The 19,843-nt window shown below is 43.7% G+C and overlaps 1 protein-coding gene across 1 annotated transcript in view; it reads left to right on the top strand.

Moving 5' to 3' along the window:
• Positions 1 to 12,120: 12,120 nt before the first annotated feature.
• The window catches only part of si:dkey-238o13.4 (uncharacterized protein LOC560780 homolog), a 43,768-nt gene continuing 36,045 nt past the window's right edge, over positions 12,121 to 19,843 (top strand). The window contains exon 1 of the mRNA XM_041190803.1: positions 12,121 to 12,334. Within this exon, the coding sequence (XP_041046737.1) occupies positions 12,250 to 12,334 (85 nt within the window). The 5' untranslated portion in view covers positions 12,121 to 12,249. The remainder of the gene's footprint in view (positions 12,335 to 19,843) is intronic.

The raw sequence follows: 19,843 nt of genomic DNA, 5'->3' as shown, positions 1-19,843 counted from the left end.
GGATTCCCCCACCAGAGTAAGTAGTTTCACAGTAAGTACCCTATTGAATCCCTTAACCTCAATGAAGTCACTCATCAACGTTTTTAAACTCTAGGGAATATTAGCTAAATTCATGCAACCTGTCCTCATAATTTGACTCATTAAGCCCTGATAGCAAACTGATGAATCTGCATTATAGCTCTTCAATGGTTAATATATCTTTCCTCAGATTTGGTGCACAAAAACTGACTGCAGTACTTCTGTGTAGAGCTTTGTCCATTAGCCTTGAGCTATCAGCTCATTTCTAATATTACTCAAGCTCAAGAGTGGTTGAATGGATCATTTGAGCAATTTAAAAATTTCAGTTTTAAAGCTGAAAAAGTTTATTTTTGCACTATCTGCAGTTATACCAATTCTTGGGGGAAGCTGAAGTCGTGGGGAAATAGCAAGGCACATCTCCAAACTAAAATAGCAGCGGTGTGTTCCATCTACAAAAGGGCTCCTTTTATATTGCTTATTTGTTCAGGGGATGTGTGTGTCACTGACAAAGCCAGCATTTGTTGCCCATCCCTATTTGCCCTTGAGAAGGTGGTGGTGAGCCGCATTCTTGAACTGCTGCAGTCCATGTGGTGTAGGTACACCCACAGTGCTGTTAGGAAGAGAGTTCCAGGATTTTGATCTAATGACAGTGAAGGAGTGGCGATATAGTTCCAAGTCAGGATGATGTGTGGCTTGGAGGGTAATTGGTAGGTGGTAGTGTTCCCACACATCTGCTGCCCTTGACCTTCTTTGGTAGAGATCATGGATTTGGAAAGTGCTTTAAAGGAGCTTTGGTGAGTTCCTGTGCTGCATCTTGTAGATGGAACACAATGCTGCCACTGTGCATTGATGGTGGAGGGAGTGAATGTTTAAGTTGCTGAATGGGGTGCTGATCAAGTGGCTGCCTTGTCCTGGATGGTATCAAGATTCTTGGATGTTGTTGGAACTGCACTCATCCAGGCAAGTGGAGAATACTCCTTCACACTCCTGACTTGTGCCACAAAATTTTGAGCATCATCTGCTCTCATAGCCAAAATATTTATATGGCTGGTCTAATCCAGCTTCTGGTCAATGGCAACACCCAACCCCACCCCACCCCTGCCCCCACCAGCATATTGATGGTGTGGGATTCAATGATGGTAATGTTGTTGAGTGCCAAGGGCAGTTGGTTAGATTTTCTCTTGCAGGAAATGGTCATTGCCTGGCAATTATGTGGCGCAAATATAATTTGACACGTATCAGTACAAGTCTGGATGGTGTTGTCTTGCTGCATATAGACACAGACTGCTTCCGTATCTGAGGAGTTGTAAATGGAACTGAACACTGTGCGATCATCAGCAAACATTCCTACTTCTGATCTTTATGTTGGAGGGCAGATCATTGATGAAGCAGCTGAAGATAGTTGGGCCTAGCACACTACCCTGAGGAATTCCTCCATTGATGTCCTACGGCTGAGATGATCGGCCTCTAACAATCACAACCAAATTCCTTTGTGCTACATAAGACTCCAACTAATGGAGTGTTCTCCTGCTGATTTGCATTGACTTCAATTTTGCTTGGGTTCCTTGATGCCACACTCAGTCAAATACTGCCTTGATGTTAAGGGCAGTCACTCTCGCCTCATCTCTGGAATTCAGTGCTCTTGTCAATGTTTGTACAAAGGCTGTAATGAGGTCTGGAACTGCATGGATCTTGTGGATCCCAAACTGAGCGTCAGGGAGCAGGTTTTTGCTGTGTAATATCCTAGGATATTTTGCATATTACAAAGGGACTACCATCTGAAGCAGGCAAGTGCTTTGGGTGCCCAGCAGTAGGCCTCTTTTCAACATGCCACTGGCTACGAACCCCAATTTGAGGGTGTTACTGTCCCATTAATGCCAGGCAAAACTAAAATTCAAAGATTATATCCAAAGTCAGATGGCAGTTGAAACTTGGATGCTGACTGTCTACCACCAGAGCTATTGGACCACCAAAATACTCAAATATTGTAGAAATTCTGACTGATTACATCGACTGTAGTATATGCAATCCATTCATTTCTTGCAATAAATTTTTCATTGTTTAGTTTATGTTTCCACTATTTTCCTGTACAGTTTAAATTAATAAAACACATGTTTTTCTGTTAGTGACTTAATCAGTAAAGAATTTTTCGGTGTGTTAATAATTATCCTATTCCAGATGGTGAAAAAATATCTCAAAATATGCAACATTCCAAGATTTCCATGGAATCTTTGCCAACAGCAAACAGCATGATATCATGACCCGGTGATGATAGGTTCTAACAATTCTTTGGACACTAATGGTTTTTAATCTTCTTGTTCCCATCTGCAGCATGACAAAATGATCTGGTGATGATATTTAGTGCATGTTATGTGCAACTAGAATGGTCAAATTTGAAGCTTGATTTTCTGCTGTGGATGAAATTATCAAAACGCTCTGGTCTCAAAACCGTATTCTAGAGGAATTTGTCGTTTGTTAAATGTAAGCTGATTCTACAGGTGATTATTACCATTTCCTGACAGGGATTTGATTTTTAAAATGTCAATTACCTTAATTTAAATAGTTTCTCCATGGGTTTTCCTTGTCTTTGCTTTATGAAGGGTGACACTTGGCAATGTTAAAAACTGGTTCCATTTTATGGCCTTCTTTGCAACCTTGCTGAGTATGAAGCCAATATTGAAAATATTTCTGGGCTTTGCCATATGGAGTGGCAGGGAAATGTGGAGTTAGAAACTTAAGAAAGTTCAGTATGCGTCTTCTTGCTGTATCATTTTCGATCTCTTTTTCTCAATTTCTCTTGCCTCATATCTTCTTTCATCAATGATATTTAAGAATTCCTATAGATTTGGTTATGTGTTGTGGAGGCCAAGCAAGGTTTCAGAAATAGAGGTTTACATATTAACCCCAAATTAAGAAAAACATTTGGCAGTTATATTGCAACTTGCAAATTCCAATGTGAAAAGTTATAAAACACCTCCATGCTACTGAATAGGGCTGTTTGCCAAAATGAATAATGTAAAGAGGCGTTAATGCTTCAACACAGTTCTATATAGACAGGTATATTTTTTTTTAGACAGGTTTAGCAATCAGAATCAACCTACTCCAAATCCTGCTAGCAAACAACCAATGTAAGGCAAGTTCACACTAGCAAAAGCTATATGTGCTGATACATCACTATGTTACTGCAATGGCATGTTTGTGCTGCAAGAATGTCTTCTGTCATGCTACTATGTTGATGCAGGGCCAAGTTCACATGGTAACATTAATTTATACACACAACCAAGCCACTGTCTTCAATACCACTAATTTGATAGCATGGCAACCTCATATTAGTAGGAGCTATATTTGGTGTCGATGTCATGGCATGTCCAAGTTGCAACAGTAGCTATATCTGTTGCCTTGCCACCATGTTGATGGCATGACAAAAGCTGCAGGCAATCCTGCTGATGCCAGGGCAGGCTCACAGGGTATCTTTATCTGTTACCCCTTCACCATGTTAAATACATGCAGAGCAAATTTATAGAAATATTGCAATAATTTCTATTAAGGTAAATACTAAATATGAAGCATCAAGTATGATTGACTAACATAATTATAACCATGTGATGACATAATTATAACCATGGACCAATAAGATTATGAATAAGACCAATAGTAATACTTTGTTTTTATTGGTCAGTGACACACTAACGAGGAAATTTATGACAAGCATGAAAAAAGTTAAAGGGAAAGCTTGAGAAAATGGCTGAAATATTCAGGTGCCATTTCATATCCAAAATGTTGTCTTTATTGCATGAGCATACTTCTGGTGTGGGCCCCGCCAGGTGCCATGTTGGGGAGGACAGTAGCGGCAGCACTCAAAGTGCGTGCAGGAAGTAGACAGAGTGTGACATCTGTCAACCTGTAATGCTGATTTGACTGTGGTGGTGCCACTTTCAAGCTCCACTCCAGCTAATGCCATCTCTTAACCATGCACAACGGAACATGCCTTCAGTAGCACGATGTCACCCCTGCCCTGTGCTATTTAAAAGGATCTTCAACCACTTTCCGAATAGTTGCCAACTGCTTTCTACTGCCTGCTGCTGAATTAGTAGAAGTGTTTGCTCATTTGTACTGCTACTTAAAATTGGTGCAGACTACAAGGAGTGGCGTGGCATGTGCTAAAAGTCTCGGTTTTCACTTCAAGCATTCTGCTCAGATCATTTGCTCCCTGTCATGGCAGCTGTAGTTTCTATTCCCTTTGGCCTGCAGCATGACAGAGAGAATGAGCAGAGTGGCACAGAGAAGGACAAGGTGCTCAAAGAGGGAGGAGAAGGAGGAGGAGGGGGAAAAGGCACTCAGTAGGAGGCCTTATTCATCCAGGATATTGAGGGAGCAATTTTCCTTCCTCAGCCTAAGCCAGGAACAGTGTATGCAACATCTCTGTTTCACTAAGGAGGTGATCACTGAAATCTGCTACATGTTGCAGACAGACCTCAAAGCAGGTAGAGGATGGCATTGCCAGTAGATGACTGTGGCCGTGAACTTCTTTGCATTGGGCTCCTTCAAGTTGGAGCAAGGTACATGTTCAACTTCTTAAAGTTTGCCACATAAAGGTGATGCAAAATGCTGAATGCAAAGGGAATATGTTGCATTCTGTCTTTCCATAGTGAAGCAGGTGGAATGTTCACATGGCTTCACCAGGATTAGTGGGTTTCCCCACAGTTCTACTGACTGCACACACATTGCTTTGCAGGCACAGCAAGTAAATTCAGAGATGTACCATAACTGAAATGGTTCGACTCTCTCTATCCTCACAGGTGGTCTGCGACCATGCTCAGTGCATTATGTAGGTCAATGCCTTTTACCCTGGCAGCAGTCATGGTGCTTGTATTCTATGCCAGTCCACTGTACCATCAGCACTCAAACCACTGTGAGAAACCAGAGCATGGGTGACAAGGGTTATCCACTGACCACCTGGTTCGTGATATAATGCCCAGGTCACACACGTGGGCAGAATATGTTCGAGCAGATGATTGGGGTGCTCAAGGAGGGCATGTGCTGCCTGGTCCGCTCTGAAGGAGCTCTTCAGTTCTCTCCAGAGTGCAAGTCATGATTCATTGTGTCTCCTGCAAGGGGAAGAAGATTGGGAGGAGGAAGAGGAGGAAGAAGGGGGAGGTGGTGCTTGAGACAACCAGCCTATCGCCTTTCTGGCTGGGTTATCTGTGATTGGTTCATCTAATTGTGGTACCACTTAACGTAACCCCAATTGTCTGTTGAACAACAGTCCCATACTTGACCACCCATCTCTTACAGAATATCACAGCATTCTTTTGGACACAATGTCAAAATAAATAACAGCAAAAAAACAAACTTCCCAATACCATCTAATATTCCATTCAAAAGTCAACTAACCAACCTTGTACATTCACTTTATGATTGTGTTCTGTGTGCCTTTGTCTATCCTAGTGTTCCCATGCAGTGCTACTCTACATAGGCTGCAGCATGGCTGGTGGAACGCCGATAACTTGCATTGGGGGAGACATCAGATGGCTTTGGAGGATGGCATCAAGCAGTTCTGGGCATAGAAGGCCCGGCTAGTGGCCACACTGCCTCGGTTTGGGCAGCAGCAGTCTGGGCTGGCTGGCTGACACGCAACGGCAGGTACACTGGCAGGGAGGCAGTGGTGAGAGGACAAATACTATCATCTTGTGAGAGGACAGTAGGCTCATGCTCCATTGATTGACTGCCACTTCCCCAGGGTGGCTTCTCAGCAATCTTGGTAATTTGTTGAAGCACAAATTGCTGAACTGCTGTGAGAGACTGAAATCCTCTTTGACCATTAGGATCTGCAGTAATGATGGAGGCAGTCTGAGCCTGCATGGCAACAAGCTGAGTTTGCATCACTTCAGTCTGAGATTCCGTTGAAACACTCAGACCTTGGGCTGGATTTTATGTGCTGCTGCTGGATGTGTTTTTGGCAGGGTGGCCGAGAGCAGGTCCTCCTCCCATTGAGGGGCAGATGTCCCATGCTCAACAAGTTTAACCCATCCCCAGTCTGTTATGGCTGCGGCTTGGGTTTGTTCTGGTTGTGTTGGCTTCAGACCAACTATCTGCAGTGGGTGGAGGAGCTGTGGGTGGGAGATGGTGGGTCAAGAGGCCCCATAAAATGCAGCCCATTATGTGGCTTCTGCTTGTGCTGCATTGAAAGTTGAAACATTGGCCATCAGACACTGCATCATTTTCAGGTCTGCAAGTCTTCTCACAGGTTTGGCCACCAGTTCCACGGTAGAAAAAAATAAAAACAAAAAACTGTGGATGCTGGAAATCCAAAACACCTTAAACCAGCTTATATTTCACCCCTCTCCTATTTTTACTCAATTCTGTTGAAGGGTCATGAGGACTCGAAACGTCAACTTTGTTCTTCTCCGCTGATGCTGCCAGACCAGCTGAGTTTTTCCAGGTAATTCTGTTTTTGCCATGGTAGAAAAAGTTGGGTTCCAAGTTAGTGCTAGAATTTTCTTGACAGTGACCACAGGCTTTCTGGTAGGCCAGCCAATGTAGCAAACATATTTGTGTGAATGATCATCAGTATGTTTCCATGCACCACACTGTCAAAGTCCTCATTCAAGTCCTCTGCAACAGAACTTTTGTGCAACCTCGCACGCCAGAAACTGGCATCTACGCTTTACTTACCTACAAGCTTTTTTGTATTCTTAGATGGGATGTATCATCACTGGCAAGACCAGCATTTGTTGCCCATCCTTGGGCTGAGTGGTTTACTAGGCTATTTCAGAGGGTAGTCCACCACATTGCTGTGTGTCTGGACTCACATCTAGGCCAGACCAGGTAAGGATGGTAGATCTCCTTCCCTAAAGGGCATTGCTGAACCAGATGGATTTTTATGGCTTATGATGATAGTTATCATGGTTACCATCATTGAGACTAACATTGTATTCCAGATTTATTAATGGAATTCAAATTCCACCAGCTGCTGTAGTGGGTTTTGAACATGTGTCCCTGGAGCATTAACCTTGGCTCTTGGATGACTAAACCAGTGACATTACCATTACACTACCATCTTTTTTTTATTCGATCACAGGATGTGGGCATTGCTGGCTAGGCCAGCATTTATTACCCATCCCTAATTGCCCTTGAGAAGATGGTGGTGAGCTGTCTTCTTGAACTGCTGCAGCCCATGTGGTGTAGGTACACCCACAGTGCTGTTAGGGAGGGAGTTCCAGGATTTTGACCCAGTGACAATGTAGGAACTGTGATATACTTCCAATTCAGGATGATGACTGGCTTGCAGAACTTCCAGGTGGTGGTGTTCCCATGTTTCTGCTGCCCTTGTCCTTCTAGATGGTAGTGGTCGTGGGTTTGGAAGGTGCTGTCTAAGGAGCCTTGGTGAATTCCTGCAGTGCATCTTGTAGATGGTACACACTGCTGCTACTGTGTGTTGATGTTGGAGGGATTGAATGTTTGTGGATGGGGTGCCAGCCAAGCAGGCTGTTACTCTTGGCTTCTTGACTGTTGTGGGAGCTACACTCATCCAGGCAAGAGGAGAGCATTCCATCACACTCCTGACTTGTGCCTTGTTGATGGTGGACAGGCTTTGGGGAGTCAGGAGGTGAGTTACTGGCTGCAACATTCTTAGCCTCTGACCTGCTCTTGTAGCCACAGTATTTATATGGCTAGTTCAGTATAGTTTCTGGTCAATGGTAACCCACCGGATGTTCATAGTGGGGGATTCAGTGATGGTAATATCATTGAACATCAAGGGGTGATGGTTAGATTCTTTCTTGTTGGAGATGGTGATTGCCTGATACTCATGAGCTTTGAATGTCACTTGCCCATTGTCAGCCCAAACCTGGATATTGTCCAGTTCTTGTTGCATTTGGACATGGGCTGCTTCAGTATCTGAGGAGTCACGAATGGTGCTGAACACTGTGCAATCATCAGTGAACATCCCCACTTCTGACCTTATGATGGAAGGAAGGCCATTGATGAAGCAGCTGAAGATGTCTGGGCCTAGGACACTACTCTGAGGAATTCCTACAGTGATGTCCTGGAACTGAGATGATTGGCCTCCAACAAGCACAACCACCTTTCTTTGTCCTAGGCATGACTCCAGCCAGCGGAGATTTTTTTCCCTGATTCCATTTGATCCCATTTTTACTGGTGCTCCTTGATGCCACACTCAGACAAATGCTGCCTTGATGTCAAGGGCAGTCATTCTCACCTCACCTCTTGAGTCCAGCTCTTTAATCCATGTTTGAACCAAGGCTGTAATGAAGTCAGTAGCTGAGTCGCGAAACCCTAAATAAGCATCAATGAGCAGGTTAATGCTGAGCAAGCGCTGCTTAATAGCACTGTTGATAATCCCTTTCATCTCTTTACTGATGATGGAGAACAGACTGATGGTGCCATAATTGGCCAGGTTGGATTTGTCCTGCTTTTTCTGTACAGGACATACCTGGGCAATTTTCCACATTGCCGGGTAGATGCCAATGTTGTAGATGTACTGGAATAGCTTGGCTGGAGGCGCAGCAAGTTCTGGAGTGCTAGTATGGCAGGACTGCAGAACTTGGATCTGATCTATTGGTTCTGGAAGCATTTAACTCTGTCTATAACTCTGTGCTAATGCTGTTTGGCACACAAGTAGTCCTGTGTTATAGCTTCACCAGGTTGATACCTCATTTTTAGGTGTGCCTAGTGCTGTTCCTGGCATGTCCTCCTGCACTTTTCATTGAACCAGGGTTGATCCCCTGGCTTGGTGGTAATGATAGAGTCGTGGATATGCCGGGTCACGAGGTTACAGGTTGTGGTCGAATACAATTCTGCTGCTGCTGATGGCCCAAAGCGCCTCATGGATGCCCAGTCTTGACTTGCTAGATCTGTTCAAAATCTATCCCATTTAGCACACTGGTAGTGCCATACAACATGATGGAGGGTATCCTCAATTTGAATACACGACTTTGTGTCCACAAGAACTGTGCAATGGTCACTCCTACCAATATTGTCATTGACAGATGCATCTGCGGCAGACAGATTGGTGAGGATTGGGTCAAGTATGTTTTTCTCTTTTGTTGGTTCCTTCACCACCTGCCACAGACGCAGTCTAGCAGCTATATCCGTTAGGACTCAGCCAGCTCGGTCTGTAGTCGTGCTACTTAGCCTGTCTTGATAATGGACATTGAAGTCCTCCACCCAGAGTACATTCTGCATCCTTTCCACCCTCAGTGCTTCCTCTAAGTGGCATTCAGGGAGAAGTACTGATTCATCAGCTGAGGGGGTGAACTACTTAGCAATCAGCAGGAGGTTCCTTGCCCATGTTTGACCTGATGCCATGAGACTTGATGTGGTCCTGAGTCGATGTTGTGGACTCCCAGGGCAACTCCCTCCCGACTGTTTACCACTGTGCTGCCACCTCTACTGGGTCTATCCTGCCAGTGGGTCAGGACACACCCAGGGATGGTGATGGTGGTGTCTGGGACATAATCTATAAGGTATGATTCCATGAGCGTGCCTATGTCAGGCTCTAGCTTGACTATTCTGTGAGACAGCTCTCCTGATTTTGGCACTAGCCCCCAGATGTTAGGGAGGAGGACTTTTCAGGGTCGACAGGGCTGAGTTTGCTGTTGTTGTTTCCGGTACCTAGGTCGATGCCCGGTGTTCCATCCGATTTCATTTGTTTTAGACTTTGTAGCGGTTTGATACAACTATTGGCTTGCTAGGCCGTTTTAGGGCGGCAGTTAAGAGTGAACCACATTGCTGTAGGTCTGGAGTCACATGAAGGCCAGACCAGGTAAGGAAGACAGATTTCCTTCCCTAAAGGACATTAGTGAACCAGATGGGTTTTTACAACAATCGACAAGGGTTTCATGGTCATCATTAAACTTTTATTCCCAGATTTTTATGGAATTCAAATTTCACCATTTGCTGTGGTGGGATTTGAACCCAGGTCTCCAGAGCATTATCCTGGGTCTCAGGATTACTAATCCAGTAACAATATCTCTCCCTAGCTGCTGTCTAATGTACATGCAATGTTGGTATCTGAGCTGGTGGTTGAGAGTCTCAGAGCAAGTGATATCATTTCTCCACCATCGATCTCTTTTTCCTGTCTGACTTCCTGCTTCTGTACCACTTCCTGGCCAGGTTGTGGTCCTTGGGTACCTGAAAGGAGGAAAGCACAAGCTAGCGGGGTATGGGGGAGGTGGGGGGGGGGGAGGGGGGGGGGGGTGGACGGTGCGGTGGGGGGCAGAGTTGTGATGAGGAAAACGGAGGAAAGCAAGGGGTGCATCCTTAGACCATGTGCAGCTTGTAAACCAGAACACAGTTTGGGTTGAGTGGGCAATGAGATGTGAGAAGTAGAATTAGGTGTGAGCATACTGTCATCTTCAATAGTTTCAGTCCAGCGGCTGGCCACTGCCTCAGAAAAATGATGGGAAGCACCATCTCTTTCATCGGGATGACAACATGCAGCAATACCTGTCCTGTGTCAGGTATCTTCTGCTGCCAATGTTTGTGCACCACCTTGCCCCGCAAGTGAGGGAAGTATGTCACTGAGTGTGGCGCAATCTGTTTGGGTGATGTACCTGATATTTTTGAATAGTTTGCAATGTTTTGCAAGCTGTGAGATGTGAGTGGGAGGCTTGCTGTACTGCTAAATGTGTGAAGGTGAGGTGGAACTATGAATGTGAGACATGAGTCATGGTTTATAGAGATTGTTGGGAGATGAGTGAAAGGTGTGTGTTGAATTGAGCAATGAGTGAGGCTGTTGATTCACTTATAAGGATATAGCATTTGATAATGCATTCACTGACCTTGACCACTCATGTGAGGTCATTAAACTTCTTCCTGAACTGCATCCAGGTCTTTGGATCAACAGTGATGGCTACCTGATCCCAATACCTTCACAAAGTTTGTCTGGGGTGGGGGGTGGTGGGCAGCTCCTTTAGATCATGGGCATTTCACCTGCCCAGCTCATACAGACACTGTACCCTAGCCACTTGCAACACCTGCTCCAGCCAGAACGTACTCACCACACCCCCTCCACAACCCCCACACTTTAAGGGTGCAGGTTGGCTTTAGGTGCTGCAGAAGAACTTTAAGTAGTGTTAGCCTTGCACAAACTGGGGCACCCCGCTGAGGCATGCAGCCATTCAACAACACATTCAGCATTGGGCTTCAGGGAACTATAACAAAAACAGAATTACCTGGAAAAACTCAGCAGGTCTGGCAGCATCGGCGGAGAAGAAAAGAGTTGTCGTTTCAAGTCCTCATTACCCTTTAGCACAACAGGGAACTATTAGAATTAGCAGGCAGTGTCAAGTTCATGTGCTGCCTACAGCAGAAGGAAGGGGTTGTTAATCCCGCATCACCATCCCCATGCCTGTTCTTTTGGGAGCTACTGAAAATTTTGTCCCAGTGTATTTACATAGACATTAGGTAGAGTTTAGCATTCCCTGCACAAACTTGTGTTGAATCAGAGTTGATAAGATATTTTGGGCCTCATTCTGCAGCACAAGGCTTTGCCAGAGTTAACAAGAGTGGGACTGAAGACCAAAATGAACCATGATTAGGAGGCACCAGAGTTTTGTTTTTAAACGACTGCAGACTGTAGAGGGAGGGGAGATTGAAGAATGATGGGAGACATGTTTATCAAACAGGCTTTCTTCACTCAGCATGAAGAAGTCAACCTGTATTTACATGTTAGGACAATCTCTACAATCTTTGCTCTGGTTAAGAATTCTGACCCGCTCCTATACCAGCGCTCAGATTTCTGGCACATTAAATCAGTAATTCTCCAGGTGCCGGTTTTCACATCAGCATTTCCTAATCCTGGATTTAGCCGTTTGTTATCCCAAACATGTTTGGTTTCGGGATGGGCCTGGGAACATCAGTTGCAAAATATTAGCATGTAAGATGTAGTTCTTATTAATATGGGCAGAGTGATGGGTTGATGTGAGAGTTTGTTTAATCTGCTTTGTACGACTCTGTCACGGGAAGGTCATCCGGCTCCCTCCTTTGCCAATGTAAATCTCAGTGGTGCTGTTGACAGGTAGATGAGGGTGTTGTGCTTTATGTTGAGATGTGTCAGTGTGAGGTGGAGGGTGGAGCATTGCGCCCACGGGGCGGAGCGCCCCTTGCAGGCCGGTATAAGACAAGTCGCCGTCCCTTCTTCGCGGCCGTATTAAGTTCAGTCCATTTCACTTCAAGAGGCTACAATCACGACTCGCTCTGACCAGGATGTCTGCAGCCGATCGCACCGTACTTGTGCTTGGGGGAGCCGGCACTGTTGGCTCGGCGATAGTCAAAGTTCTGCTGGAAAAAGGTAGGTGGCGAATATAGGCACCTTTCGCTACATTTTATGTGCTCAAGTTAGGTCGAGAATCCTTCTAACGGCATTTATTCACTATTGACCAGTGTTTAATGGATACTTCAGTTTCAGCTATCATCTCCATCCTGCGATGGTTTTATTTCCCACCCAAATTTACTATTGCTGCTTCATGTTATCTGACGCATATGTTTATTTAATGAGAGAATTATTGATGACAGAACTATGATCAAGAACTGACTCAATTAACTAACTTTTCCACGAAACAATGTAATGTAAAAAAACCCCAAAAGATAATTCATAAAGACACATAAGCAGAGAAGAAGGCCATTCGGCCCATCGTATCTTTGCCAGCTATCTGAAAGAGCTTTCTAATTACTTCCCCAAAGTTTAAAGAGGCCCCATCTGTCTGCGTTGGGTGGATGTAAAATATTCCATGCCACTGTTTTGAAGAAGAGCAGAGGAGTTATGGCCCAGTGTTCTGACCAATATTTATCCCTCAATCAGCATCACAAAAACAGATTATCTGGTCATTGCATGTTTGTGTGAGTTTGCTGGGCTCAAATTGGTTACCCCGTTTCCTACATTACATCAGTGACTACACTTCAAAAGTGCTTCATTGGCTGTAGTCTTCAGTTGTCCAGTGGTAAGCCTCCCCATAGCCCTGTAAATGTTTATTTTTCACGTATAGAAATCCAATTCCCATTGGAAAGTCACTTTTGAATCTGCTCGCAGCACCACTTTCAGGCAGTGCATTCCAGATCACAACTGCCTGTAAAAAAAAAAATTCCCTCAAGATTCTTTCTCCAATTACCTTTCATCTCTGCTCCCTGGTTACCCCTCCTGTCAGTGGAAACCGTTGCTCCAACTTTACTCTATCAATGCGCTTCATAATTTAGGGAACATATTATAAATCCCCTTAACCTTCACCATTCCAAGGACAACAAAGCCAGCTTTGTTCAGTCTCTCATCCTTGGTATCACTGTAGTGAATCTCCTCTGCACTCTCCCCAAGGCTTTGATGTCCCTTTCTAAAATGACATGCCACACATGCCAGTGTAATGCTTCAGCTTGAATCAATGTTTAAAGACATGCAGAAGAAGTACAATTCAACATAGATGGCAAGGAATTCTTTAAAAACCTGGAGTTCAGTCAGGCTGTGAGGCTTACTATCCACTCTCTACACCACTGTTTCAGCACTCTGTTTCCATAAGCTCCATATCCAGGAGTTTACTTTAAGTATGACCATAAGGTCAAATCAACTTCACCCAATTTTAGGAATGTATGAAGAACAACCTCACCTGGAAGAAAACAAGGGGAAAACTAACATGATTATGACATATGGATCTCTTACAAATTACAAGGCTCACCTACTTAGCTGCTCCGCTCCCTAATCGCTTTGTGACAGCTTTTCACGAGCCAAGTTTATTGTTTAAATATTAAAGATGTCTTACTCTGGTCTTCAGTTCAGTTGTCTTCACTACAAAGCTAAGCCCGTGGCAGCTTCTAGAACCAATTACCCAGTTGCTCTTGAATGTGACAAGTGTGCTTCTGGTTTTGTTCGCCTTTCATCCAGCCATGAGCGACCTTTTGCAGCACTGTCAGGCCATGCAATCAAAGTGCAGTGCAACCCGTACAGCAGACACTCAGAAGTAGGCGTTGAGAATGACTGGGAAACGGTCAAGGTGGGAGTTCTCTCTCTGTCTCTCTTTCTCTTGTTTGTTACTTGTGCTTTTGCATGAAATCCCAGCTTTAAAAAAAACATTAGGGGCACTGAATTAGAAATGTACAGGACATCAGTAATTGCAATGATATTACAAGTCGCAGTGAATTTGGACTCCAACAGAGAAAATGCATAAAACAATGTATCAAAACTTAGAAGTGATTACATGTGGATCCCAAAGATAATCTCCTGGAGATGGGTGAGCACATTAAGAGACAACTGACCTCTGCCTATTTGAACTCCTGGCCCTTTTAAATATAGGTGTAGTTGCTTAGGCCTGTGCTGCATTCTGTCCTAATTGGTCCATTATTGTTAATTGTATCCCCTATTATGATTTATTATCTTGTTCCCTTAGAAATCCAGCCTGTTGTAAAATCTAAAACCCTGAAACGAAGGTACAGCACATTGCAGCGAAGAAGCAGCCTCGCCTGGTAACATTCAGACCTGTAATACCTTCGAGCAATGAGTCTCAGCTAAATTGTTTGATACAACACAAAATAAAGAGATGAAAAGGAGGTATATCTTGCCAACCAGCAGAATGCATTCTACCAGTGGGCCATGGAAACCATAGTATTGAGTTGACCTACCTTAGGGGGATTGACTATGAACAATTCAGGGAATTAAAATCAAAATGCCTTTTTATAGTGGGGTTAATCTAAATAGATTAAACAGTTCACTTCAAGTTCCTTAAATATTTTCCTGGTTATTTTTATATTAGTTATCTAATTTGATGATAGTTGCTGGTGGCTTCATTGTGTAAAATAATTGGAAGTTCTAGAGACTGACAATATGGGGAGAGATAAATTAACATCAATTAATCAATAATTCAGCTATGCATGCTGTTCTCCCCCACCCAGACAGGATTATTAACTTAACCAAGTGAATTTTCTGATGAGGCTATTGTAACTGCTTCATTTGTAACTGCTTCATTTTGGTAAGTACCAAGTCAGCTTGCACACACACAGCTCTCAGTTCCTGCCACTGCCACCACTGTCACTGATGACACACAACTCTCAGTGACTCTGGCGTTAGTAAGAGGAACTGAGAGTTGTGTGATCAGTGATTTAGTGAATATTGTTGCATTTATCTTGTAACTAATAGGCCCCATGTTATTGAGTGTCTGCTTGTGGTTTTGTGCCAGAAGTCATCAGCTAAGAAGCTCTAGGAGCTGGAAGACCAGTGGACTGCAAACTTGGGAAGTGTATAGACACAATCCATGAGGGTGAAGCTCTACTTTTCTTCGGGATTGTAAGCTTCAGCTTCATCTCCCATCATGGAGGCTGCCAGACCATCCATCAGGACTGGCAACCCTATGCTCTAAATATATTGAATTCATTTCGAGAATTTGGCACTGCTGTTAGATCTGTTAAGCGCTGCCACTTATTTACAGAGGTAAACTCAGATTTTAATGAGGAAAGCCAATTCCTATTTGTTTACAAACTCCCTCCCACACACTAGCTTTCAGCTCTGTTCATTTGCAGCCTAAATTTCATTTCAAACTTTCCTCACTTTCAGCAGTAATAAACTGTGTTTCTATATGCTGGCATTGGGGCAGTCACGGTTAACAAAAGGTGAAATGAAATGTTGGGTTTATTGAAGCTTCCAAGAGCAATTCTGAAAGTGGCAGTGACTATTGTAGAATGGGGAGTTCTCTACCCAGCATCCATAGTGACAGAGAAACTGCTCTATCCCTGGAATCAAATGTTGTAGATGTGTTCAGGGATCGAGCAGGTCCTCTGCTGCTATGGATGCTGGGAAATTAACTCTCCATTCCAGAAAGGCCACTTCTTTTACAAACCCCCATCGCCATGCACTGGCATCATGAAAGTGACTACCTCAAAAGAATTTGGGAACTACAAGTCTCGGATTAAGTAAAGCGTTGATGATCAAATCTCAGTGGAAGTTCCAGATACAGCAGTGGTAGTCACCAGGTGAACTTTGAACTTTGCTGACATTGCAAAGTTATTCTCCCAGCTCGCTTGGAGCAGTACCTGGGAAATCAATCCTCAATTCTGGAAGATCTCAGACAACACAGGAAGGTTGATAACCCTCCACTGCACAGAGGTGGGGCTGGATTTTACTAACCCATCTGGGGATGGACTGGGAGGTAGCGGGGCCCATATGATTGTAGGGATTGGAAATCTGTCACCTTCCTGCCACCATGCCATTTTACCAGTGTTAGGGAAGGTGGAAAATGCACTCCCCCCACCGCCCCCCACCCCCTCACCTCCCCCCGCCGCCCAACTCCACCGAGAGGCCAGTTAAGGGTCTCTTCTCTCTACTGCTGCCTTTTACCTACCTCGGATGGGCCTCCACTTTATGAGAAGCCCATCAGGTAAACCCTGATGGCCTCTCAAAGAGCTCAGTGGGGGAGGGGTCTTCCTATTTGGGCACTCTTTGGGCCACAGAGGAGCCACCCAGTGGCAGTGGCTGCCCCATGGCAACGGCACCACCTACCCTTAGCAACAAGTCCCCCAACAGCCACCACCCCACCTCCCACCACCACCGACCCTCTCCCCCCCAGCCCCGCCTACCCTCTCTCACCCCTCTCACCAGGGTCTGCCTGACTGGGTCCAGCACTCTCAGAGCCCACTTATTGAGTTACAATGGTGGCATCCTTCTATGGTCTTCTTGCTTCAGGCACAGTCCCAGGAGTAGCCACCACTCCTGGTGATGCCGCTGAAACTGCTGATCTGCTGGTCCTCTGATTGGCTTTAAAAAGACGGCAGCTCCAAAAACAACTAATTAGCAGCTAGAGCTGAGTAAAACGCAGCTGGAGATCCATTGTCAGGGCCCCCACTGTGATGATAAAATTCCGGCTGTGATTTCCAGACCCTCATTCTTATTTTCAAAACGTTCCCTTCCTATCCAGCTATTGTTAGCGGTAAACTCCTTTTTCTTAAAATTAAGCTTCTTTTAGCTATCAGTTAACATTCTTAATTTATAGGAAATGAAAATTACTCAATCTCTATTCTTCATTTACTTTGACATTTAGTTGAAAAACAGTCACATTATGTTCATCAGTTATCATTAAATGAATGAAATTTCATTTGTTTGCTACAGCGCATTGGTAATACTATGCAAAAATCCAATGACATTATTCAGGCACCTGTAGAAAATATGTTATCATTTGGCTAGGACACAGAATTCATTGCACATCTATTTGGAACACTCTGAAATGCTTAACAAGTTGTATGTTCTCAACAGCAGCAGGTCATGTGAGAAACCTTTTAAATTCAACATTTACAGTGTATAAAAAATCTCAGAAATATCTTCACTTTTTAAAAAAAGTTGTGCCTTTGGGCACTTTTTTTAACCTCGTAAATGTGAAATATAGCATTTTACACATTCAGCATGCAATGTCATTCTCCCAGTCAAAATTCAGTAAACTAAATGAAGTGTAAAGCTCACTTGACAACAACAAACATTTCTACTTCTTTCCAATAACAATTTATTTTGATATAGCATCTTTAATGTAATGATCCATCCCAAGGCACTTTACAGGGAGCATTATAAAACAAAGTATGACACTGAGCCACATAAGGTGATATTAGTACCAAAAACTTGGTCAAAGAGGTAGGTTTTAAGAAATGTATTAAAGGAGGAAAATGATGAGGAGAGGTGCAGGGAGGGAATTCCAGAATCTAAGGCCTAGGCAAGTGGAACAAATATAATTGGGAATGCACAGGAGGCCAGAATTAAAGAAGCACAGATATCTTGGAGGGTAATTGGTTTGGAGGAGACTACAGAGATAGGGATGGGCAAAGCCATGGAGGGATTTGAAAGCAAGGATGAGAATTTTAAAATCAAGGTGTTGCTTGACTGGGAGCCAATATAGGTCAGTGAGCACAGGGGTGATAGGGAAACGAGACTTGCTGCGAGTTAGGACACAGGCAGCAGAGTTTTGGATGACCTCAGGTTTATGGAACGTAGAATGTGGGGGCCAGCCAGGAATGCATTGGATTAGTCGAATCCAGAGGTAGTGAAGGCATGGATAAGGGTTTCTGCAGCAGTTGAGCTGAGACAGGGGCAATGTTATAGAAATGGAGATAGCGATGGTGCGAATATGAGGTCGAAAGCTCATCTTGGGATCAGTTGTTACACCAAGGTGTCAGTCTCATTTTCTGCAGTTGCTACCCTTTTGACATCTCTGATTGAAATTCAAAAACTGCTAAAGTTTGTCAATTTGTGCCAATTCTGACTGATCTCAACTAGCAGCCTCAAAGTCTTTATGTTAGTACTTGGAATTATACTGCTTTATAGTCTTATATAGAATTGTCTGAGTTCCACCCAATGGAAGTGGTACTTCTCTTGCCCAAAAAAATGCAGATAGGTTTCATACACAGTTTTAGAATTGTGTGTTCTGTGTCCTGATCTTCTGTTCTCCTAATGCATTACTTTTGTGGAAAAAATATTCCCCATCTTTTCAACATTGCTGAGTTTTGGAGGAATGTCATCAAGCTGGCATATCTCATCTTTAGCAATAAGATAATTTAGCAATCTCAGAATTGTGAGAGTACCTTTACCACAAACACTACAGCAGTTCAAGAAGGAAGCCTTTGAAAAGCTATAGGATTGGGCAACAGATTCCGGGCTGGTCAGTGACATGAATATCTCAGTAATGAATTGCACTAAAATTGTAGCCCATACGTTAACAAATCCAAGTGGTCACTGCCTCTGCCAGGGTGTCTAAAACAATTCCTTGCAAAGTCACTTTGCTTTTCTGTTGCTTTTCTGTCACAGAAGTGGCAGTATAACTGCAGTCTATCATGGTAGGATGAGTGCTTTCAATCTACAGCACTCCTCCCCCACCTTTAAATAGATCAAAATATTGTTAAAAATGTTCTTACCTGTTAGGAAAAATGTAATGTTCATTCTTCTCTTCCATTTGTTGGATAGCTGCCATGTTAGAAAAGAGCAGCTTAGAGGGCATCAATGGTGGGTCTTTCATGAAGTGGCTCTTCTAAAATTAGTTTGGACTTAGTGAATTAGTTTGGACTTAACACTGAGTTCAAGAACTTCAGACCTTGAGCTCTCTCCTCTAACCCCATCCCTTTTTTAATCCCTTTTTTTCTACGTTTATTTTTATTTTCATTTATTTTTATTCATGTATTCACTGTTTTATCCCCATTTTTAATCCCCCCCCCTTATCTCATTTTCTATCCTTTTTTCCCCACCACCACCCCCTCCCCCCACCCTACCCCAACAGGGCCATCTGTTACTTGGTTCTTTCACACAATGCTTACCCTTATTCTGCTATTATCACATTCTGCTTTCTTACCTTAATGCCACTATCAGCACCTTTTTTTAGCCCTAGCCAAAACCAAAACCATTAACACTCCCTTTGTCCTTTTGTTCATGATATCTTTGTCAGTCTCTCCTTTGCCCCCACCTATCGCTGGCCTTCTATCCGGCTTCACCTGTTCCAACTCCCTTAAACAGTATAAACGTCATCACATTTCTACTTCTCTTTAGTTCTGAAGAAGGGTCATAGAGACTTGAAACGTTAACTCTGTTTCTCTCTCCACAGAAGCTGCAAGATCTGCTGATTTTTTCCAGCATTTTCTGTTTTTGTTTTTGATTTCTAGCATCTGCAGTATTTTTTTTATCTTAGTATGGATTAGTCGCCTTCCCAGTTTTAGAGTATGATTTGAGAGGTGTTGTCAATTCTGAAAGTCAATATGCATCAGGATTTTTTGCACTGTTGTTGAAACCTTCTGATCAGCCTCCAGGACTGAGAATAATACTGCTCTGCTAAACCCATGAGAACTACATCACTTACAT

Source organism: Carcharodon carcharias, chromosome 7, assembly GCF_017639515.1.
Source record: "Carcharodon carcharias isolate sCarCar2 chromosome 7, sCarCar2.pri, whole genome shotgun sequence".
Classification (NCBI taxonomy): domain Eukaryota; kingdom Metazoa; phylum Chordata; class Chondrichthyes; order Lamniformes; family Lamnidae; genus Carcharodon; species Carcharodon carcharias.
This window is presented reverse-complemented; position numbering and strand designations above follow the sequence as displayed.